General features: G+C 31.7%; 2 protein-coding genes across 3 annotated transcripts; both read left to right on the top strand.

Moving 5' to 3' along the window:
• Positions 1–872: 872 nt before the first annotated feature.
• On the top strand, positions 873–7,455 carry LOC121130547 (uncharacterized). Its single transcript, XM_040726280.2, has 5 exons — positions 873–1,030; positions 3,075–3,260; positions 3,325–3,553; positions 6,249–6,933; positions 7,125–7,455. The coding sequence occupies exons 1-5, from the start codon at positions 891–893 to the stop codon at positions 7,400–7,402; spliced, it is 1,518 nt and encodes a 505-aa protein (XP_040582214.1). The 5' UTR covers positions 873–890; the 3' UTR covers positions 7,403–7,455.
• A 10,300-nt stretch (positions 7,456–17,755) lies between these two features.
• On the top strand, positions 17,756–20,695 carry LOC121130376 (T-box transcription factor TBX1). Of its 2 annotated transcripts, none has more exons than XM_040726126.2 (6): positions 17,756–18,160; positions 18,224–18,545; positions 19,002–19,275; positions 19,345–19,506; positions 19,737–19,813; positions 19,888–20,695. In XM_040726126.2, the coding sequence occupies exons 1-6, from the start codon at positions 17,899–17,901 to the stop codon at positions 20,519–20,521; spliced, it is 1,731 nt and encodes a 576-aa protein (XP_040582060.1). In that variant the 5' UTR covers positions 17,756–17,898; the 3' UTR covers positions 20,522–20,695. The 2 variants fall into 2 exon arrangements, with proteins under 2 accessions (XP_040582060.1, XP_040582059.1); XM_040726125.2 differs by having other exon boundaries at positions 18,221–18,545.
• Positions 20,696–21,333: the final 638 nt, after the last annotated feature.

Here is a 21,333-nt window from a genome sequence, read left to right as displayed (position 1 = left end):
ACAGGTTAAAGACTGATGAGTATGTCAAAATTCTGGAAATCAAAGCTCTCCTATGGATCAAATACATCGTTGGCATTTCCACCTGGATGTTCCAAAAAGATGGAGCACCTTCTTACAGCATAATGAAAACTAAGAGTAGCTCCAAGCCAACATGCACTTCCGGACAAAGGACTACTGGATGCCGCAGAGGCCAGACCTCAGTCCCCTTGACTATTCCATCTAGGCCAGTAGAAGACGACACAACAGCACCTGCGCCCTGAAGACCTCTTTCAAAAACACCTGGGCCTTCATGAGCGCCGAGTACACCAAGGGGTCAGCATTATCTTTCGCCACCGCTTGGAGCTTCCCATCAATTCCGAGGGGGGGGCATTTGACTACAACATGTTCTTTTTGTTTCAATTAACAGTTCATAAACTTGTTTTCTAATTCACCCAGGATCCTAAAATTGACTTTAATACTTTGTGTGCTAAAATGGGTGAATAATAGTGGTCGGCCCCGTACGTATGTTGTGTTGCAATTATTCCCCAGGTGCCCCTATATTTCATGATATGATTCTTATTATTTTCTTTCTTGAAGATATCATCGAATTAAATGTTCAAAGAAAGATAACTACTATTATTGATTCAATTTTTATCCATATGAGTTAATTTTTATTTATGTTTATGTCAGGTTGGAGCTAACACGTTATTTTTATTTTAGACCTTGAATGAAATTACAAGTTTTTTTTTTGTTTTTTTTTTAATATGATTAAAGAAGGCTTTTTAATGTTTCGATGTATATACATAGTTTAAAAAACAAAAATTGGACTGCCATGTGAATAATAATAATAAAAAAAACGAACCTGGAAGTTTCTTCATTCACTGACTGGAAACGTAGTTTCATTTTTAAATATGATCCAGTGTATTTTACAACTGCAAATAGTGCTTATTTTAATATTCATTCATTTCTATGAGGGTGAAGCCCTGGATGAGAAGTTAACCAAAGCAATAACCGAGAGATATGTGTCTGAAATCATTGGGGCACTTACAAAGTAAGATTATATTACTTTATACATGTTATGAAAAGTCCCGGATATTTACAAAGAAAACACATGTTTCCCATTCAAAATTGTTTATTATTATTGTTTTTAAGTTGCTTTATAAATCGGAGTCCCCATAACACTTTTCAAGCCCTTTCTTAGCTTGAAAAGGAGTATTTTTCCCCATCAATAAGCACTGTAAAATTAAAACAGACGTAGTTTTTGATCCATTGCTTAGGAAATATCAAATATTGATTGACGCATAGTATAACAACTCACAAACAAACGATTAAATTGGCATGATGTTTGGACAGTAGTCTTTTAAAGGTGGATACAAATGAAGTTAATCAAAAAAATAGGGCCATCTATATGTGAACCCCTGTACTTTTCTGCCCATTTGATATCCTTTACACAATTCTTGTTTTTCGTTTTGAAAGAGGATAAAGAGAATATCATAATATGGTCTTATGATAGTTTGATCAAAACACCTCGGGCCTATTCTGATAATTGAGTCTATTTATTTGTAAATAACTAATATTAAGGTTCAACATCCTGTTTTTTTGCAAAAAAAGAAGTCAATGTTTTTAAAAGTTTAAACCGTTTATCTTTACGATGCGTTAGAATTTTAAGTTTGGTCAGGTGTGCCTTAAAATATGAAATGAAAGAGGGAGTAGAGTTCAAGCAACCATTAAAGACCTTGTTTGATCTATTAATTTCATGGCATCTGAATAATAATTATTAAAAAAAATTGTTTTAATTCTTTATTATGCAAATAGAAAATAGCCTTAAGTTGGTTTTAAAAAAAAAGAAGAAAAAAAAAGAGTGTACATTTCATATATAGAATATTCATAAATTTATCTCATCGCAAAAGTCAAACCACTTAGAGGGCTTTACAGAAAAAAAACCGAATTGATTCTCGTCAAATTATAATATCGGGGGCTTCCGCAGGAGAGGGAGAAGGGGCTGGATTTTCGGAAAAAATTTAAAATATTAAATTTTTTTGAAAAAAATTAAAAAATCTACAATTGAAATCAAAAAAATGTATTTTTTGTAAACAATTTCAAAAATTGAATATCAAATATTCCCTTTTATGCAAAGATTTATGGAATTTTTTTCGAAAGATCCATAATTATTCTCAAGAAATTAAATTTTCTATAAAAAAAAATATCATATATTACATTTTCTAGTAAAAAGCAAAAATTCCTTAATGGAGGGGGGCTACAGCCCCCTCCCAACGTACGTTGAATATTTATAGTATGGTTAATCATTGTTCAAATCTAGTTAAAACTTTGTGAATTTGTTGCAAGTAATCTTGTGTTTTGATTCATTTGATGTGACTTCCTCCAGCTTAAATAACCTTTGTGATCCTTGGTCTGAATCATGCTACAGTCTTGATTACATGATCAGCTGGGATCCTCCTACAGTTCTTGATGATAATAGTCTTTAAGGAACTAATACTGTGGTAGAATCATTTTTTGACCTGTTCTTGAAGGCTAAATTTCAATCTTCGCGAGAAATGGGACCCCTCACGTACCATATTGTTCAAACCAAAATTTTCCTTCGTCATGTTAGCAAGACGTCCTTCGGGATATTAAGGTTCTCTGTTCTATCGGAGTACATCGTTGTTCACTGCTACAAAAACCAGGACGATTCTTTTACTTCAAAACTGGCTGGACTTCAGTCGAATCGGAGGTGATGACTCTTGTATTTTGCCATTTAATTTCTGCGTTCATCTCAACTTTTTATCATCGACGTGTACAATGACTTTTGCAACCTCATTTTTCTTAAAGTTCAAAAGTTTTTACAGAAATGACTAACTTTGTAAACAAAGTTTTATAATTCACCCATTCACACCAAACCAATTTATATCGTAAAGTTCAAAATGGGAGCTATGATAAAGCAGTTTCCAAAATTTATTTACAAAGCCGTGTAGATTATGTTTAAAGTGACCTTCCTCCCCTTACACATTTAGTTGAATGATATTAAGACTGTAGAAAAACGGTCGACCAATATTAAATTGTTAATAACTAATTTCCCATCCTTAACATTTGTGTAGAAATGAAAGCAAAATGGATCATCTACGATCGGAAACTAAATTATTTATCAATCCAAAGAGCTTACTCCTCAAAGAAAATTACCATGAATCGAAAGCAATGCAAATATTTCTTAAAAAACACGTTATTCACCTGAGTGAAAAACAAGTTGATTTGAATGAGTTTTCACTTTTCCAAGAAGTTATTATGTAAGTACTACATTCGTATTTGATTCCATGACAAAAAATATCTATAATTGGGATTTATTCATAGGGAAAACAGACGTTTAGATGGATACGTAAAATATTCCGGACCTTCTATTAGTAAACTACGTCTAAGAACTATTTTAGAAAATGTTTTTACGGTGCCCCGGAGTTTTGAAACGGAGAAGACATGGAAAAAGGATGTGGGGAATTTTATAACCGGGCAAATTCACTCCAGTGGACTCATTGGAGGGATTCAACTTTTTGAATGTCAGACGTTGTACATAAATGAAACTACTGTAAGATATATCTCTGCACGAAATTGCTGGAATGTTGGTTAGTGATAAAAAAACGTCTCAGATATTGTCATAAAAAAATTATAACTCTGAGAGATGTCATATCTCAGTCAGTTAGCTAGATTATATTCCATAACTAGAGTTGAGTAGTTTGTGCTGAAAAAACTACTTTTAAAAATTAGAAAATGAAAAATGACTTACTTGGAAAATGTCATTGAAGTCCATTTATATAATGCATTTTTCTTTCTATAGGACGTACCGTGAATCGAACCTACACGCATTGAGTAAAATATATATTTTTTTCGTGTGCATTTAAATCTTTTTTTAGAACGTAACCGGTACAAATTGAGCTTGGACAGATTAACAAAAAAATATAACTGTCATAGATCGGTCTATAATTCCTAGATTTCCAAAACCAAAACCCAACAATTTAAACTAAATACTACTTCCAGTTCTCTGATTTAAAGGGGTTTTCCCGTCTAATTTAACAAATTATAAATCTATTTATCAATAGATGCTTTTTTTTGTAATGAAAAAAACTACTTTTAAAAATTTAAAAAAGGAAAAAGCGTTCTTAATTGGGCTCTTTCCTGGCTTTGGTCATCATTTATGGGTCGTCAGAGTGTTAATTTCTTCCTCAAACGTAAGCATTCTCGCCTACATTTATTGCAAATCGTTTTAGAAATTCATAATACAATATTATATCATAGAAAAATATTAAATGTTTCATTAAACAATTTACTAATCATCCTTTTAATTCGAGATGAAAAAAAAGAAAAAAGGAAGAGCATACGCAACAGCTGTTTTCACTTTTCTAATCGGTAAACTAATTCTTTTCTTTACACATACCCCTTCCTTACTTATAATTAAAGATGTCCTTTTTGTATAGAAAAAAGTTAGCTTGAAAATAAGGTGAGAGCGAGATATATATAAAGCTAAAATAATATAGATAAATACCTGTTTTGAGATTAGAAAAGGAAAGACAGCTGTTGTTTGTCCTTTTTTTTTTTTTTCATTATTTACCAAATAGTTGTTGGATTATCATTTTTCCTAATATACTTTTTTGCCGCTAAGCCTTGTGCAGTATAATTAGTATAATGATATTGGTGAAATGTATAAGAGTCTGATTTCTTGACGAGGAACAATTCAAATCATAAAATAACTTTAGTACTTTAGTAATCTCGCTCCTGCTCACCCAGTTGCCCACCCTTAGAAATATGATACTAATAAATTAAAACCCTTGTTAGATGGTGCTGCCCGTTATATGATTTTGGGGGAAGAAAATGAATAACTGTTTTAGAGTGGATAACCTTCAATATTAAAAATAACATTAGTACAAGGAAAATATTTTTGAATTTCTATGTATTTAAATAAAAATTATGCATTTTTAAAATAATTTACACTAAAGATAGGGGAGGATTCTTAATTTAGAGGAACAAGTTTTCCTTTTCTAATTTATAAACAACGTTATTTTTTTTTAATAAAAAAATAACCTCCCTATTCATAACCTTTCCACAAAAAGATAAACCGGGGACAAAAGGCCCAAAATCTCTTGCTATTAGTAAAACCATTCATCTCAACTATGAAACCATTACAACAGGAGAAGGCTCATTTTGTACAAATGAATTCAAGCCAAAAAAGTAGTTTATCTTTGAGCGAACAGTCCCAAAGCTGATCTCAATTTTTTTTAGTCATCTGAAACATCTAAAATTATAGTAATCCGAGACTATTATTGTTCAGAGACCTTTTTTGTCCTTAAATCAATCCCCAAATAAAAAGTAGGATTAATAAAACTTATGTAAAAGTGTTTTTCAATTAAAAAGTGTTTTTATTGATTCTGTATCTTGTTCTGCACTCGATATATCTCTATTTTTAGGCTAAAAATGATGAAAAACGGCACTTTTCCTTAGACTTTTATAATTAATTCATAATACATAGTGATGAGGAATATCACAGCTAATGCCATCGAAAAAATTTCAATTTATATTTAAAAAATATGCATCAATAATTTATCACTCTAAGCCAGGGATTCTCAAACTTTTTTAGTGATGTACCCCTTGTAAAGTATTTATTTAACCCAAGTACTCCCTTACAAGTAGAAATCAATTTAGTTTCAGTGACAGGGTTGTCCATAGAATCCTTTTTGTTTTTGGGATTTTGTATAAAAGATATCCAAAAAAAAAAAAAAATAATAATTTTTTCAAAACTTTAATTTTTTGAAAAATTTTTAATTATTGATTTTTTTTCAAATTAAAAAAACAAATACCATAGCTATTTACGAAAGAAAAAAATCCCCAAAAACTTCAAAAATCCATAACTTTTTAAAAAAATTAAAACTTTTTTCAAAAATCCATTTATATTCTCAAAAAGTTATGTGTTTTTTTTGAAAAAAAATGCAATTTCCTAGTAAAATAAATTAATTCCTTAATTGGGGGGGGGGCTCCATCCCACCCCCTGCAGACGACCCCTGAGTTATGTACCACTTATAAAATTTTCTTACCAAATCCCCTCCTGTTGAACCACCCTTTAAACAATACTGCTGACAACGTTTGGATTTTCAAAATAATTTAATAAAAAGAAAAGAAATATTTTTCTAACATACATTTCATTTTTGTAACGGGATTCCAGCAAGATTTAATAATCAATTAATAAAAGTCTCCTATATTTACCTCATAATACCTAATTAAATATATTTAAGATGAATAACAACATGTTTGGGAAAAACATCTTTGGAATATATCCAGGAAAGAAATGGGGCACACCTGAAGATGAAATCGTAATAATAGGATCTCATTGGGATACTCTAGAAACCACTGATGGACTGAATGACAATGGATCAGGATCGGCTGGAATACTCGAGATCACTCGCGCCTTTATGGCAAGGAATGTTATACCCGACAATAGTTTTATAGTCGTGGCTTTTGATGTTGAAGAGTATGGTCTACAGGGAAGTTTGTTTTTCGTTGAAAAGTTCCTCATTCCTAAAATACTATTACCATATGGCATTAAGAGTCCTCCAAGAGTCATCATACTCGATACTCTTCTCAATTACGATACAAAGTCAGAATCTCAATTCATTCCTGAAAATTGGGTCAAACCTGCTCCTAAGGCTGTCAGTTGGGTCAAAAAAAATAAAAATCAAGGGGATTTCTTGGCTATTTATAATAGAGAAAAGACGGATGCTGGACTCGTGGAGACATTAAAGAAGCAGTTGACCAAAGACTCCAAACTAAAAATGTTAGAATTTGATTTGAAGTTGAACAAATCAGATAGGGAAACTATTTCAAGTAACGTAGAATTTCTCACAAGCGATCACACACGATTCTGGTTTCCAAAGAATATACTTGCCTCTGGATTTCATGCAATACTGGTGACAGACACAGGTTGGTTCTGACTTTTAATTAACTCCCCGTTACTTCATTTGAAGTATTGCGGGATTTTGACACTCCATCATTAAAATATCTTTCATTTTTTTAAATATTATAAATTGCAGCAATCAAAACAAATAATAATTAACAGATTATTAAATATAAATATAATACTTACTCAATGAATGCATGTATATATATTTCAGGTCCATATAGAGGGGAAATGGCAAAATGCTACCATTCTGCCTGTGATTCTTTACGATTTGGATACACGGCCTCTTTTAAAAATTATGACTACTATTTGGAAAGCATCTCTCTGATCTATGATGCTGTCGTTGAAATGACTACCACTCCTACAAAGAATACGCTTATGAATCCTTTTAATTTGTTCAATTTGGACGAGTCATCTTCAATGGTTAACATTCCAAATTTTTATTTAATTGTATCTGTTCATTTCCTTCTTTTCCAATTTGTAGCTCTATAAATTACCGACTGTTCCATATAAATCGAAACACTAAATAAATCAAATCCCGAACAATGACACAAAATAAAAGATAAACAAGGCTTAGTAAAAGATTTAACCTTTTGCAAATAAAATTTGTAGCTCTATAAATTACCGACTGTTCCATAAAAATCTAAACACTAAATAAATCGAATCCCGAACAATGACACAAAATAAAAGATAAACATGGCTTAGTAAAAAGATTTAACCTTTTGCAAATAAAATTTCATATTCTTTTCCCCATTGATTTAGTTGCAAACACTTTAATTAGAATATCATTAGATTGATATGTTCCTGACACAATTTAATACAACATGGTGTCATGTATTCATTCGTGATCCTATGGATCTTCTTCCCACGTCTTCTTGTTCTGCTTGTTGGCATCTTTTAATATGTATTGTAAACAGGAGCGACCTCAAAGGATGGGGTGGAAGGGCTGTAATCCCCCTAAATTTAGGAATTTTTACTCTTTAAAAAAAAAAACATTTTTTCACTCTGGCAAATTATAGTGCAAGGCATAAAAATGTATCATTTGATTTGATTTCTTAAAAGGTAATTTGTGTGAATAATTATGGATTTTTGAAAAAAAATTCCATATTTGAAATTAAATTTTTTAAATTTTGTATGAATCTTTGTGGACTTTTGAATTTTTTTTTCGAAAAAGTTTAATATTTGTAATTTCATTTTTGAATTTTTTGGAGAAAATTTCTGTGAGTAGGTATCGTTTTTTTTATTAAAAATTTAATTTTCTATGAATAGCTATGGATTTTTGAAATTTTTCTCAAAAAAGTTAATTTTTTCTGAATAGTTATGAATTTTTGATTTATTTTTTTTTCTAAATTTAATTTTTGGAGATTTTTTTTAAAAATCCAAAAAACCAAGGCCTCTCCATAATATGTTTGACAAAAACTTTTTAATTTAAATTTTAGTCTAAAAAGGAATAACTAATTTATGATTTATTATTATTGTGATGTCTATGAAAATTTCGTAAAAAGGGAGGATGAGGCAATAGCTCCTTGGCCCTATAGTTCTTGTACGACCGGTTCCTTAGCCATTTCAAAAATACTGATCCTTTAAAAAATTAGTATTACCCCTCAAAAACTCGGTATGCTTAACATCTCCAAAAAACGCTTACACAAGTCATTGATTTTTTTTTTTTTTTTCAAGAATTTAATCTCCTTGATATTCTACAATTAGTGTTGTGTCAGTCCCTCTTTATCGATCCTATCAGTCCTTGGGAATGGTCCTTAAGACTTTGTCTTTCAGTACAAGAATAGATTAAAAAAAAGAAAACAAATAAAATTTAGTAAAGTCATCAAGAACCGTAAGTTTTGGACTGGACAGAGGGCTGCAGTCTTAAATAAAAACTAAATCAACACTATCCATGGGCGTCCGCAGGGGATGACCTGAAAGGGCTGTAGCCCTCTCCCCAAATTAAATTTTTACTAATAAGAATTTCGTCATTCGGCCAAATTATGCAGCATAGTAATAAATGTTATATTCAATTTTTGTTCACTAAAATATTTTTATGAGGTTTAAGAAGTTTCTCCAAAAAAAATGAATATTTTTATTATATTTTTTGAAAAATAATCCAAAAACTTATCCCTCCCAAAATATAATCCTAGAGTGATCGTCCTTACTATTATACTTAAGAAAAATAACCTGTTACAACTCTACACCGTCTCTTATACTTCCTTCAAAATGAATAAAAATTCAGGATTTGAGATTCTTATAGTCTGGAACCTAGATTGAAATGAATATTCAAACTTATTTAAATAACTATTCATACATATAAATTAAAGTATATGCCAATTAATAAAAAAAACATTGGAGGATTTGAAGAGTACATAGATCCTAAAAATAAGGTGTTACAAGGTTATGTTGAATTAAGTTACAATAATATCCCGAAATTAAATATAATTAAGTTGATTAAATGGCTAAATAACTCATTAATATTGCAGTAAGCAAGATGACTCACACCTGCCAAAGATGCTTTATAAATAATGTATTTGTATTGATTAATCATTTAGTCATATAATTGAGTAAATATAATTAAAACAATTATATGTCTACATAAGAAATTAATATTTAAGAGGCTAGTGGACTATGGACAGTTTACATGTATTTCAAAGTAATGAATTATCTAAGAACACAAATGGAGTTGACTTAAATTTATGCTTTGGTGACCATCAACATAAACACAACCTTGAACATGAATAAAAAAAAGAGGGGAAATCTCGATATATGTTTTTATTTTATAAATCCCAATATCACGTAGATATATTTGAGTAAATAACATTTATCAATTTTTCATTATTTTATTATGACTATAAATTTTCAACACATTAAACTCAATTACCGGTCCCTACAAGATGTTAATTAGAATAATTTCAAAGAGTACAAATCAATTCCACACTCCATTTTGAGAAAGATCCTTATTACCCGAGTTGCTCTGCCTATTCAGGGTATTTTGTTCTCAGATGTCAAAGAAAAAACCCTATATTACAAGTTGTAACGATTTGCTGTAAAAGAAAAGGTGGAGTCTGATAGATTTTTCAGTTTAACTTTTATTTTCTTATAGAATATTTGATAAATATTAAGTTTGAGGTTGCGTGATCAAATGTTCCAAAATAAAATATAATAAACTGTATTATTTAACGAATTGTAAAAAGTAATTGATTTTTAGGGCAAGGAAATTAATCTTAATTTTAATTTTATTACGTATGAAATGTATTTGGTTAGTATTTATTACAGATTTAGACATCTAATCGGCATATTTAAGTTCGGAACTTTTCATTTATCTAACTTTTTTTATTACATTTTCCAAAAAAAAATGAAAAGTTAAACTGAAAAAATTAATCAAAATCCACATTTTTGTATGTACGACAAATCTTTTTAAGTTGTAACAAAGGGTTTATTCCATAGTTTTAGCTATAATATAAAGAAAATGAATACAATATGACATAAATATTATCTTCTAAATAGATATTTCATATTATAAGACCTTGTTTGTAGGAACTTTAATCACAACTACTTAATAAATAATGTATTTTTCAAATACTGCAATGCTTCATGAATTGTTATTATACTCTACAAAATTGATTTAAAAAAAGGGCTGTAAAGGCCAAAACTATTGTGGTTGAAGGTTTAATATTCATTTTTGTGTTCTACGTCATAAATATCAATAAAAACCGTAGGTTTTACATGAAATAGAGCCCAGAATAGAACTTTATTTGTGTTATATTTGAGAGAAGTCAGAGTTACAGTTGTTAACTCAACCAAGTTGTATAAAATAAAGACCTTTTTTCATTCATATTAAAGAAAATAGTGAAAAATTGGATGTCAAAATTGGACCAAGAATTAAAAGATCTTAAACCCAACTGTTTATCAAGAAAATATTCCTCAATTGCCTAGTTTTATTATGTGTATTGTCTTAAAATGTATTAAAAATATGTTATTACATCGTTAACCAATCTTATTTTTAAATTGTATATAAAAAATAACCATAATAATAGAAAGAAATAAAATATTTTTATACAATTTTCCTATTTTTCTTGTCCCAATCGGTTTAAAAAATATTTATAAATCTACAAATATCGCCATTTTTAGTAGATTTTACTTTAATTTTATACAAATATCACTATTAATAATTGGATATCAAGTAGTATTTAATGAGCGTATTAAGTCTTTTTTATTTATTCATTAAGACATTTGATGAAGTTCACGAATACTTATTGGGATATTTGTCCATTTTATGTAGTAAAAATATCAATTTTATCTCCCAGAAATTATCTTGGTTCAATAATTAAAATATTTATTTGATTAAGTACAACTTTAGTTATTACGGAATATTTGACTCTACTATCACGCAACCTTTCATACTCTTTCATAGACCTCATGGAAAGATATGTAGGTATTTTTTTTAAAATAACAATGTAAATATTTTATTTTAAGAATTTATTCCTTATATATACTTGAAACAAAAGAGAGATGCTTTATTTTCTTAATCGTACTTGCTGATCATTTACACTTTATTTAATTTCAAAAAGTACTAACAACTAAATAACATTGTTGTTCCTCATGAATTACGTGACAGGTGCTTCTTCTCTGAAGGAAGCGTATAGCAAATAATTATCTGACCATTCAATTTGACATCTAATAAATAATCGGTGTAATCATTCTTCGTCTTCTTCTTCTTGGAAAGAAGAAGGACTGGAGAATTATGTTGTGAAATTCTACTAATAACTTGTTTGCAGATGTCTAACACAATATAATATAATATTACTGATTTGTAAATCCATAAATTACGTGGAATAGTCGGGAAATATGTGTATATTTGAGTTACACAACATATAACGGAATATCCTGATGATTTAAATTCAGTTATTTGATGTGAATTACATTCATAGAGTTGGATATGAAATGAATTCAAGGTGCAGTGAAATTGTATTTATATAATCATATAAACCTTTTAATAAAATACCGAATTATACACTACATAGGTAGGGGGAGATTGACTGTCTGCTTGTCTGATTGAAATTTATGGGGAAATTTGTGGATATAAACCATCCCGCTACCTTTAATGTATGACAGAACCTTCCCTCCCCCCCTCCCAAAAAAAAAAAAAAAAATAAGGCCCGAAATCCCTTGGTATCTAGCCAAATTAATTTCATTACAATTTTCAAAATGAATATCAACAAAGTCCATTGGGTATTTTTGTGTTTGCGAGATAATGCCCTGACCCGTGAGGATTCTTTTATTTATTTATTTTTATAAGTTATGATCGAATTGAAAAGTTGTTGCAATTTAAAAAAAAAAATCCTTTATTTTTTTAACCTCAGCAGAAACAGTTAGTCACATATTGTTGACAAACACATTTTGTTTTTATTTATGAATAAATATTCTAATTTCAGACCATTTATTTTAATTGCTATTTACGGTACATCAAAAGTATATATATAAGAATAATGTGTGGATAAAAATGAACGATAATTTCTCAAAGAATACAAAGTTAATCTACACTCAATTTTGAGACAAATCTTTCCGGCTTGCTTTTGTGTTGATTGAGTAGTAATAACTCACATTGGAATTATTCCAATTAGTTTATAATCGAGAAATAAGTTATGATGGTTGGAAGAGATGGAAAATCGTTTATATTTAAAGGAGAAATATTGTGTGATTGGATACTATTAATCTGTTATGGGTAAAGGTCATTTTGTAGTATTTGTAACAACATATCCCTCCCCCGGATTTCATTACGGATGAAATGTTCAAAGAAGTGAGTGAGTTATTTTCCTTTCCTCCGACCTTCTCCTTTTGTCATTACCCCCCATAACAAACGTGCGTGGTATTGTGACGTATTATATAGAGATATTAAGCCATTGCCTGATTGGTGGTTTATAATCAATTCTCATAAATCCCTTATCCGCGCCCCTCCTCAATGCTAATATTATTCAATGCTCTCCTATTTCCACGGTGTTTATAATTGTTAACTAAGCACCTATGATGTCAATTGTCACTCACATAGTTGACAAAGATTGAACTGAATAGCAAAAAAAAAAAAAAAAAATTCAAACTATGTTCATTAATGAAGAATCCCTGAATGTTGTCATCTCACTTCATCGGTCCATTTTCTAGAATATAATGTGTATATACAAAGCGGAGAAATTCATTAATCAAAATATCTGATAAGTTTCTACCTAAGGGAGCGAGGAGAAAAGCCGGTTATAGAAATACTAAATAACCCCCCCCCTCCATGAATATGACGATATTTCTGGGGCATGACCTTTCAAAAGACTATATTTTCTTCTAAATTATTTATTATATTGGTGACATTATTTTATTTCTTTATCTTTTGACGAAAAAATATTTGAATAACTTCTTACTGGTTATTACAATTATTAAATTGTTAGTAATCACGGAACCTTTGTATGTTTTTTTGAATAATATATATGCTATGTAGAAGTTGTAACGTTTGTACAGCTTGCAACTTTTGTAAAAAGAAGCGTACATGCTCCAATTTCTTCGTCTTAAAGTACATTATTCAATTAAAACTTTGAGCATTCAAATTACCAACTCTATACCATCATTTCATTTTCATCCATTCAAATTAAATGGTTAATATGTAGTTATGAGGATCTGTAAGGATTTGAAATTCATAATGTGACACAGTATACTTTTATTTTAAAACTTGTATTAAAATATTCAACAATTACACCATTAATATATATTGATTATCAAGGGAATAGTCAATAATTGCATGATCCTCATCCCAAGTGCTGTAAATCATTCATTTAAAATCATTTATCTCATTTTTTGGTTGCAAGCTGTACAATTTTCTTTTACAAGTTACAGCTTGCATAAAAACGGGATTTGAACATAACATACGCGGAAATCATATACGTATATATACATTGACGGAACACTACTTAAAAAATATCTATCAATTATTATTATTCAATATCCAAACACTTCTAAGACAAAAAACAATTTAATTTATTCAATCACGGAACCTTTCCTATATGGGTTCTAATAATCTATTCATATGACTTTTTTTAAAGAAAAACAATTTGATTAATATTTCCCTATTAATTACTTTTTCCAATCACGCAACTTTTCTCATTTAACCGTTATTTATTTTTCTTTCATCAATCTTGACACATTTTTTTACGGAAAACAATTTGAATGAGAATTAAAATTTATTTGGATATAATCGCGCAACCTTTCTTCTTTGAATATCATTTATTTTTGATGTACTCTTCATAACTTATTTCTAGACCAAAAACGATTTGGAATACTTATCTATGATCAACTATTACAATCCAATCAAAAACTTTCCGTACTTACATATGTGGCCCGTCAACACAAAAGCAAGATAGATCATTTTTATTAAATTGAGTCTGGATTAATTTTGTAGTCTTTGAAGAAACATCCACAATTTCCATCAATAAATTATTTTTATATAACCTTTGGGATTGTGGATAACTGAACTTTTCCAAAAAAGTTTCGAAAATCTATAACTATTCGCAAAAAATTAGATTTTTTTTGGTACAAAAATTTCATATATGGAATTTTTTTGATAACAATTTCTAAAATCCATAGTTATTCAAAAAAAAAAAATTCTAAAATCCACAGCTGTTAAAAAATATAACATTTTTTGGGAAAAAAATGGATAAATTCAATTTCAATTATTCAATTTTGTATAAAAGAAATTTCAAAAATGAAATTTGAAATATTAAATTTTTTATAAAAAATTTCTAAAATCCGAAATTATTTAAAAAAAAAAAAAAAATTTGGGGGAAAAAGTTTCAAAATCCACAACCGTTATTGAACAATAAATACTTTTAGAAAGTTTTTTTCATAAATGTAATTTCAAAAATTAATTTTTTTAGCAATTTAAAAAAAAATCCATAGCTATTTTCCTTATTTTCGCTACAGCCCCTCCACCCCACCCCCTCCATACGCCTCTGTATATCAAACTATAAATTTAAACTATAAATAAATTTCTGTAGTATCTTAAATCAGCCCACAAATTTAAATAATAAGCTTATAATTGATTCAAATATGTCTATGAAATATTGGCTTCTATATATATATGAAGTAATCATATATATATATAGCGTGAATCGGCATTTTCTCTTTTCTTTCATTTTTTAAAATTGGATACAGGGAGTATATGTCCCCCGTCAACACAAAAACAAACTACGAATGATTTTTTTCAATATTGAGTCTTGATTACATTTGTATTCTTCGACAATCTATCGTCAATTTTTTTCAACAAATTGATCCTCTCCTTAAAAGAAGGAGAAATTGATGGATTTTAAGGTTGAAAAGTGACGTATGGGGGTCGATCCGTGATGAAAATCCTGTATATAATGGTGGTGTTAAAAAAAGAAACTGAAAATCGACATGATAACCCTGACAATTTGAAGAAATGTTTGTGGGAGATCAGATACAGTCAGCTATGGCAATGTAGGAGAGGGCAACGGAAATAAAGAAGGTCATTGCAAGAATTACTCTTATGGTGTACCTTGATCCTCAATTCCTCTATTCTCAATTGTAAGTCCAACACGGAGGAAAAGCCTTAGTCCTTCGGATGGTCATTATTAGAACTGATTTCAAATAAAAAAGTTGAGTGACTTTAATAGTTTTAAGACGGAAAAGCTGGACTAAAGTGAACCGGACCGAGAGTGAACTTGACGTGATTGGTACCTTCAGTTCAAAATAAGGACCAATCACAAAACTATTTAAAATGGACTCAAATATTGGGTTAATAAATATATAATTTTCATCTTATCTTGACTTTTGTTCAAGATTTTTTTTATGCTGACGCATCACATAGCATCCCTTTTTCCTTTCTATCCATCAGAACTTATGCCTTATTAACAAAAAAAAGCAAAAAACATTTAGATTTATAGGTACACATTTCCTAAGGAATACTAGTTATATATATATATAACTTAACGAAAAATAATTTCCATTAATGAATAAGCACTTCCTAATATTATACATCACGAAACCTTTCCTCCCAGTAAACATTTTTATTGATGAGTACCTCGTTGAAAATGACGTGCTATTTATAAGTAATGTTAGTATAGAACTTGGTTGGAGCTGACGGGAGAGAGAAGAGGAAAGGGCTATTATTATTATTATTATTGCTGTAAGCATCATATTTTGTTAATTGTTTTTCTTTCCCTCTGTTTTTGCCTCAAACGACAGCACGTTATTTTACCAACGTCATCATAACATACATAAATATAATGGTTATTCGTTAAAATTCATAGCGAGTTTGTATTATTAAAATATTATTATCTCTACTAGAGAGGAGTCACATCTCACTGTAATAATAAAAATAATAGCATTAGCACACCACTCAGTCCTGTAGTCGTGATGTTGGTGGTGGTGGTGGTGGTTTGGTAACAATCATCATCGACATAGACTCATAAAAAGTAGGCGACGATGTTGAAAACTTGTAAAAACTGCCGGGGTTTTATGAGGCGGGCCTGCTACAGTGCCAAAAATATGTATCTATGCCTGCATAGTCATCAAAAGTACTCGGCAGATAGAGAGAGATAGAAAGAAAGAGAAAGGAGGGCAATGAGAGAGGGAGTCGTACAGGGTGCAGAAGACAACTTTTCCAAACAAAAACTTTATTCGTTGTATTAACTGATTTGAAAAAAATTATTTACAACAATTATTTCCAATTCACTTCGGCCGTATCTTATTCAATATAGCCTCTATTAGAAGCAATGACAGCCTTAATACTATCTCACAAGCTGGTAGATGCTTTGACGATTTATTCATTATGGTAATATGATATTCTGGACTACAAATCAGAGGTAAAAAGGTGTCGTGTATCTGACATTGCTTGACGCTCATATCCTGGTAGTTGGCCCAGACCTTGTAGATAGCGGACATAAGATCATACCACATTCCGTTGTTGGGATGCATTCGATGGCACTCCCACTAAAAATAATCATGGTGGTTCATGTCAGGGGATGAATGAGGCCACGTGTCCTTGGGTCAGGAATAAGCAAAGTTTGGGCCGCAGAACTCCAAGGGCAAAAACAATATCCTTTTTCAACGTTCTTGCCATGCTGGATATTATCCTTACATTGACCTGCATCAGAGTAGAGCTTATTTATGACTTAATTACAAGATTAAAAAAATCCAGACACATCTTACTCAAAAATACATTAAAATGCGATGAAAATAACCAAAAATGTTTTCTTTTGCACCCTGTAATAAGACAAATAAGAATAAATAAACGCATAACTTTTGATAGAGCCAGCAGAGTAGCTAAATGCATCATTTGATAAAATAAAAGAAAGAAAGAGAAAAAACATGGAGGGGGGATAAAAGAGATCAACTCGTTCTTGTTTACTTGTGTATATAAATTGTATATATAAATTTGCTTTTTAGAGCCATCCATACTCAAAATAATATTAGAAATAAGAGGAATTATTTTTTGTCAAAATCCGTCTATTTCTTCGTTCTTATAATAATAACAATAATGCAATAGAAAGTCGCGCCTGCGTTTCGCCTTTTTTTTTTTTTTTTTTTTCTTCAAAGAAAACAAAAAACCCAGAAAGAAAATCCAGTCTCTACGCGTGTTGCCACTTTAATTTTATTAACTCGTGTCGTATACAAACAAAAATATCGCTTCTCCGTCACTTATTTCGCTCCTCCTTTTATTTCTTGCGGTTATGCATCATTCATATATATATTAGAGAGAGAGAAAAAGAGGAGTGAGAGTAGAGAGGGGGGATAGTGGCGGTAAAAATAGGCGCACGTCGTCCGTTAATTTTTATAAATCAAAATCACCATACTCTCAGTTACAGTTGGGTAATTGAAGAGTGATAATATACATTTATTTTATAATCAGTGATTCTTTATGCATTAATTAACATACGTATTCAAAAAGAGAGCTCTTATTGTATTAATAAGATTATTGAATCAACTTTGACACTTACGTAGTTATGCATATGATTTCGTCAGTTTCATCAAGGAGTCCTCTCACACCTCCTAACTCCTCTCCACCCTCCGCCGCATCCCATCATCACCATCCAGAGCATTCGAATCAGTTGAAAATGACCAACTTTTCCATTGCAGCCATTATGAACAATAATAACAGTCGTAAAGAGGACGAGGAAGAAGATTCATGTTCTGGAGGAACGTCACATAGAGGCGGATCGTTGAACTCTTCGACTTTTGGTCCCTTCGGATCCCCGCCGTTGAGTAGTAAGATTTGCAATTTTCATAATTGATTTTCACCCGCGTAAACTCTTGTTATTTCATTAGTAGGAGATCGCTCCGCGATTAAAACCGAGTTGGAAGAAGAAGTAGACGTGGAGCAGTGCTCCGATGGTGAAGGGGCTGAGAAAGAACCACCTCCACCTCGGATACCCACACACTCCGACTCCAATCATGCCCATACGTCGGCTAATACAACGACAACGAATATCACTGGCTCAAAAAAGAAGAAAAAGGATGAAAAGACAAAGGCCATGAAACCCAAATGTAATTCTCCAGAACTGCTATCCGTGGATTGTCATTTAGAGACCAAAGAGCTATGGGATAAGTTCCACGAGTTAGGGACGGAAATGATTATTACTAAAACTGGAAGGTAACTCGATCTCCTCTTCCCCTTATCATTTCATTCATTGACCATTGAGTCGTCACTACTTCTTAAAGAGGAGTCGTCTATTTCTTCTTCTTTGCATTTCCCCCGGGAAAAACATCTCAAAATTAATTATATTCTCATTGTAATGTAAATGATGCCCGCCCCGGTCAGTTCTCTACAAACACCTTCGTATATATATATACAAGGGTAATTGTATTAATATTTATTTTACGGCTCCATCTCTCTTCTTGATTAGCATCTATTCATATGTCGGAAAGAGAGGTGAGAAAGGGAATGGACTGTACATATAAGTTATAAGTCTAAGTAGTATTAGAAGCTAGCAATCAAGCAGATGACGACGACTACCACAAATAAATAAATAAATCATGTTTTTATTTTATTTTACGATGTTCTATTATATTCAATAATAAGAGTATTATTCCCTTATTCATTTTCCAGACGAATGTTCCCAACCGTGCGCTGTAGTTTTACGAATCTAAGACCAGATAGGAAGTATTGGGTTATCTTGGATATTGTTCCATGTGATAATAAGCGATATCGCTATGCGTATCATCGATCCTCCTGGCTTGTTGCTGGTAAGGCGGATCCTCCTCCGCCCCATCGATTTTATATCCATCCGGACTCTCCCTTTACGGGGGATCAACTACGGAAGCAGGTCGTCTCCTTTGAAAAAGTAAAATTAACGAATAATGAAATGGATAAGAATGGGCAGGTAATATTCATTTGTATATACTATTCCATGTTTGGATGAGTCATGTTTGTTTTTTCTTTCTTTCTATAGGTCATTTTGAATTCAATGCATCGTTTTCAACCCCGAATATATCTTGTGATTCGCCCTGAAGGTGCTTCTGGTCCCGTAACCGATATAGAACTCTGTCGCTATCGCTCGTATATATATCCAGAAACTATCTTCACGGCTGTTACTGCATATCAGAATCAATTGGTATGTATGTAAGACTATGAATGAAATATCTTTAATTAGATAAGCTATTTCTTCGAAAAAAATAAACCACACACCAAAAAAATAAAATAGTAATTAGTGTTTTGTTATGTTAAACTTCTTTTTCTTCAGATAAAGAAACTTCTCTTTTTTTTTTCTTCTGTTTTGTTTGTGGTTGGAATCTCCTCATACATCATTTCAGAGAGTAATAAATCATTTTTCATCTTATTTAGATTACAAAGCTGAAGATCGATAGTAATCCATTTGCCAAAGGCTTCAGAGATTCTTCCCGGCTAAATGACTATGAAGGGTAAGTTATTTCATTCATATTATTACTTCTTGGAATTAAGAGACACTAATTATTATCAATCCATGTATTTTTAGGGATTCATATGGACTCCTACCTGGACTGGACCCCGCATTCCTTCTACGCTCACCCCTTCTATCAGACGCTGAAAATAACAATCTAATGGTCGTAGCCGCAGAGAAAGCACGAGCCATCATGCTCATGAATGGCCGAGGAGGCCATCCACCTCATCACTTGGGTTTCTTTCCACCCCTCACATCCGGAAACTCCCCTAGTGGGGTTGGACCACCTTCAGGTCCAGGCTACGTACCTCATCCTGGTCTACTCATGGGATCCCCTCCCACCTCCTTACCTCAACTCTACACCCTCAACGCCGCTTCAAGAGAAAATCCATCACCTTTATCCTTATTCTCCCAATGGAGTGCGGTGCAAGCCGCAGGTCTTCTTGCCTCATCTTCATCAACCATTACAAATACGACATCTACCCCTTCTTCATCCCCTCCTACGTCATCTGGGTCGTCATCTTGTGTGCCATCACGGCCCTCTCCTTTTTCTTCATCCCTTCGCTTCTCTCCCTACATTCTTCCTCCCTCGAAGGGAGGTTCTTTCAATACGGCAAATGTGTGTGGTAGCGGTGGACGGGACCCATCTCCTTCGCGCCTCTCCCCTCCCACGTCCGAAGGGATCCCTTCATCCACTCCCTCTCCTTGAAGAGGGATTTGAAATTCTTTTTTTTTCTTTTTTTTATCTAGTTATTCATTAATATTATTTTATTTACTAATTTAATAGCATCATCATACATATTTTAGTCAATAGCTTTACTTCGAAAATGATATACTTTCAGTTATAATTATTACCATAATATAATTCTATATATACATACAATCATATTCTTTTATTCTGAGGGCTACAGGGTGCGCAAGATATATTTAAAAAAATGACTTATGACTTTGCATTCGCGCGGTCTTTTGGACATATGTGGGCAGTTCGGCAGATGATTTTTTTTTAGTTGAAAAGCTTGTTCAAGCTTGCACTAAATGACGTTTGTTCCCAAGATTAGGGGGGAATTTGATGCCTCTAAAAGTCATTTTAAGTCAACAGTAATACGGGCTAAGGTCAAATGGTCAATGATCACCAAGGGAAGTAGATAAGGAGAATTGCTCCAGAACTTGGGGGGATCAGAGGTGAAGTACTGGATCAATATGTTTGCAAATGGGAGGCCTCAGATGTGGCATAAGGACTCGGCTCCCTCCAAATCCTTTAGAAAAAAGTATCAAATGGCTCCAGGAGATTTTTGACGACTTCACCTTGCCTAAATTTTGCCCTCCAAAAACCCAGATCTAAATCTAATGGATTTTTTGAGTAGTAAAGCACGATATAATGACAAACCAACCGAACCCCCTGCAAATCCAAACCTATTAGTCGGATCATGAAATATTTCCAGTTTATGCCAAGTTGCCTGCTAGCCCCTTTGGCCTCGTATAGAGACTACTGTAATTGAGGCTGGAGGTGGTATTATTAAA

This window comes from Lepeophtheirus salmonis, chromosome Z, assembly GCF_016086655.4.
Source record: "Lepeophtheirus salmonis chromosome Z, UVic_Lsal_1.4, whole genome shotgun sequence".
NCBI lineage: Eukaryota > Metazoa > Arthropoda > Copepoda > Siphonostomatoida > Caligidae > Lepeophtheirus > Lepeophtheirus salmonis.
This window is presented reverse-complemented; position numbering and strand designations above follow the sequence as displayed.

Bases quoted from the DNA above. Each gene is read 5' to 3' on its own strand.
- LOC121130376 (XM_040726125.2), top strand. From the start codon at position 17,899: ATGCATATGATTTCGTCAGTTTCATCAAGGAGTCCTCTCACACCTCCT. The intron at 18,546-19,001 runs GTAACTCGATCT...TTCATTTTCCAG, and splicing joins ATTATTACTAAAACTGGAAG to ACGAATGTTCCCAACCGTGC. The intron at 19,276-19,344 runs GTAATATTCATT...TTCTTTCTATAG, and splicing joins AAATGGATAAGAATGGGCAG to GTCATTTTGAATTCAATGCA.
- LOC121130547 (XM_040726280.2), top strand. From the start codon at position 891: ATGATCCAGTGTATTTTACAACTGCAAATAGTGCTTATTTTAATATTC. The intron at 3,554-6,248 runs GTAAGATATATC...AATATATTTAAG, and splicing joins TGTACATAAATGAAACTACT to ATGAATAACAACATGTTTGG. The intron at 6,934-7,124 runs GTTGGTTCTGAC...TATATATTTCAG, and splicing joins AATACTGGTGACAGACACAG to GTCCATATAGAGGGGAAATG.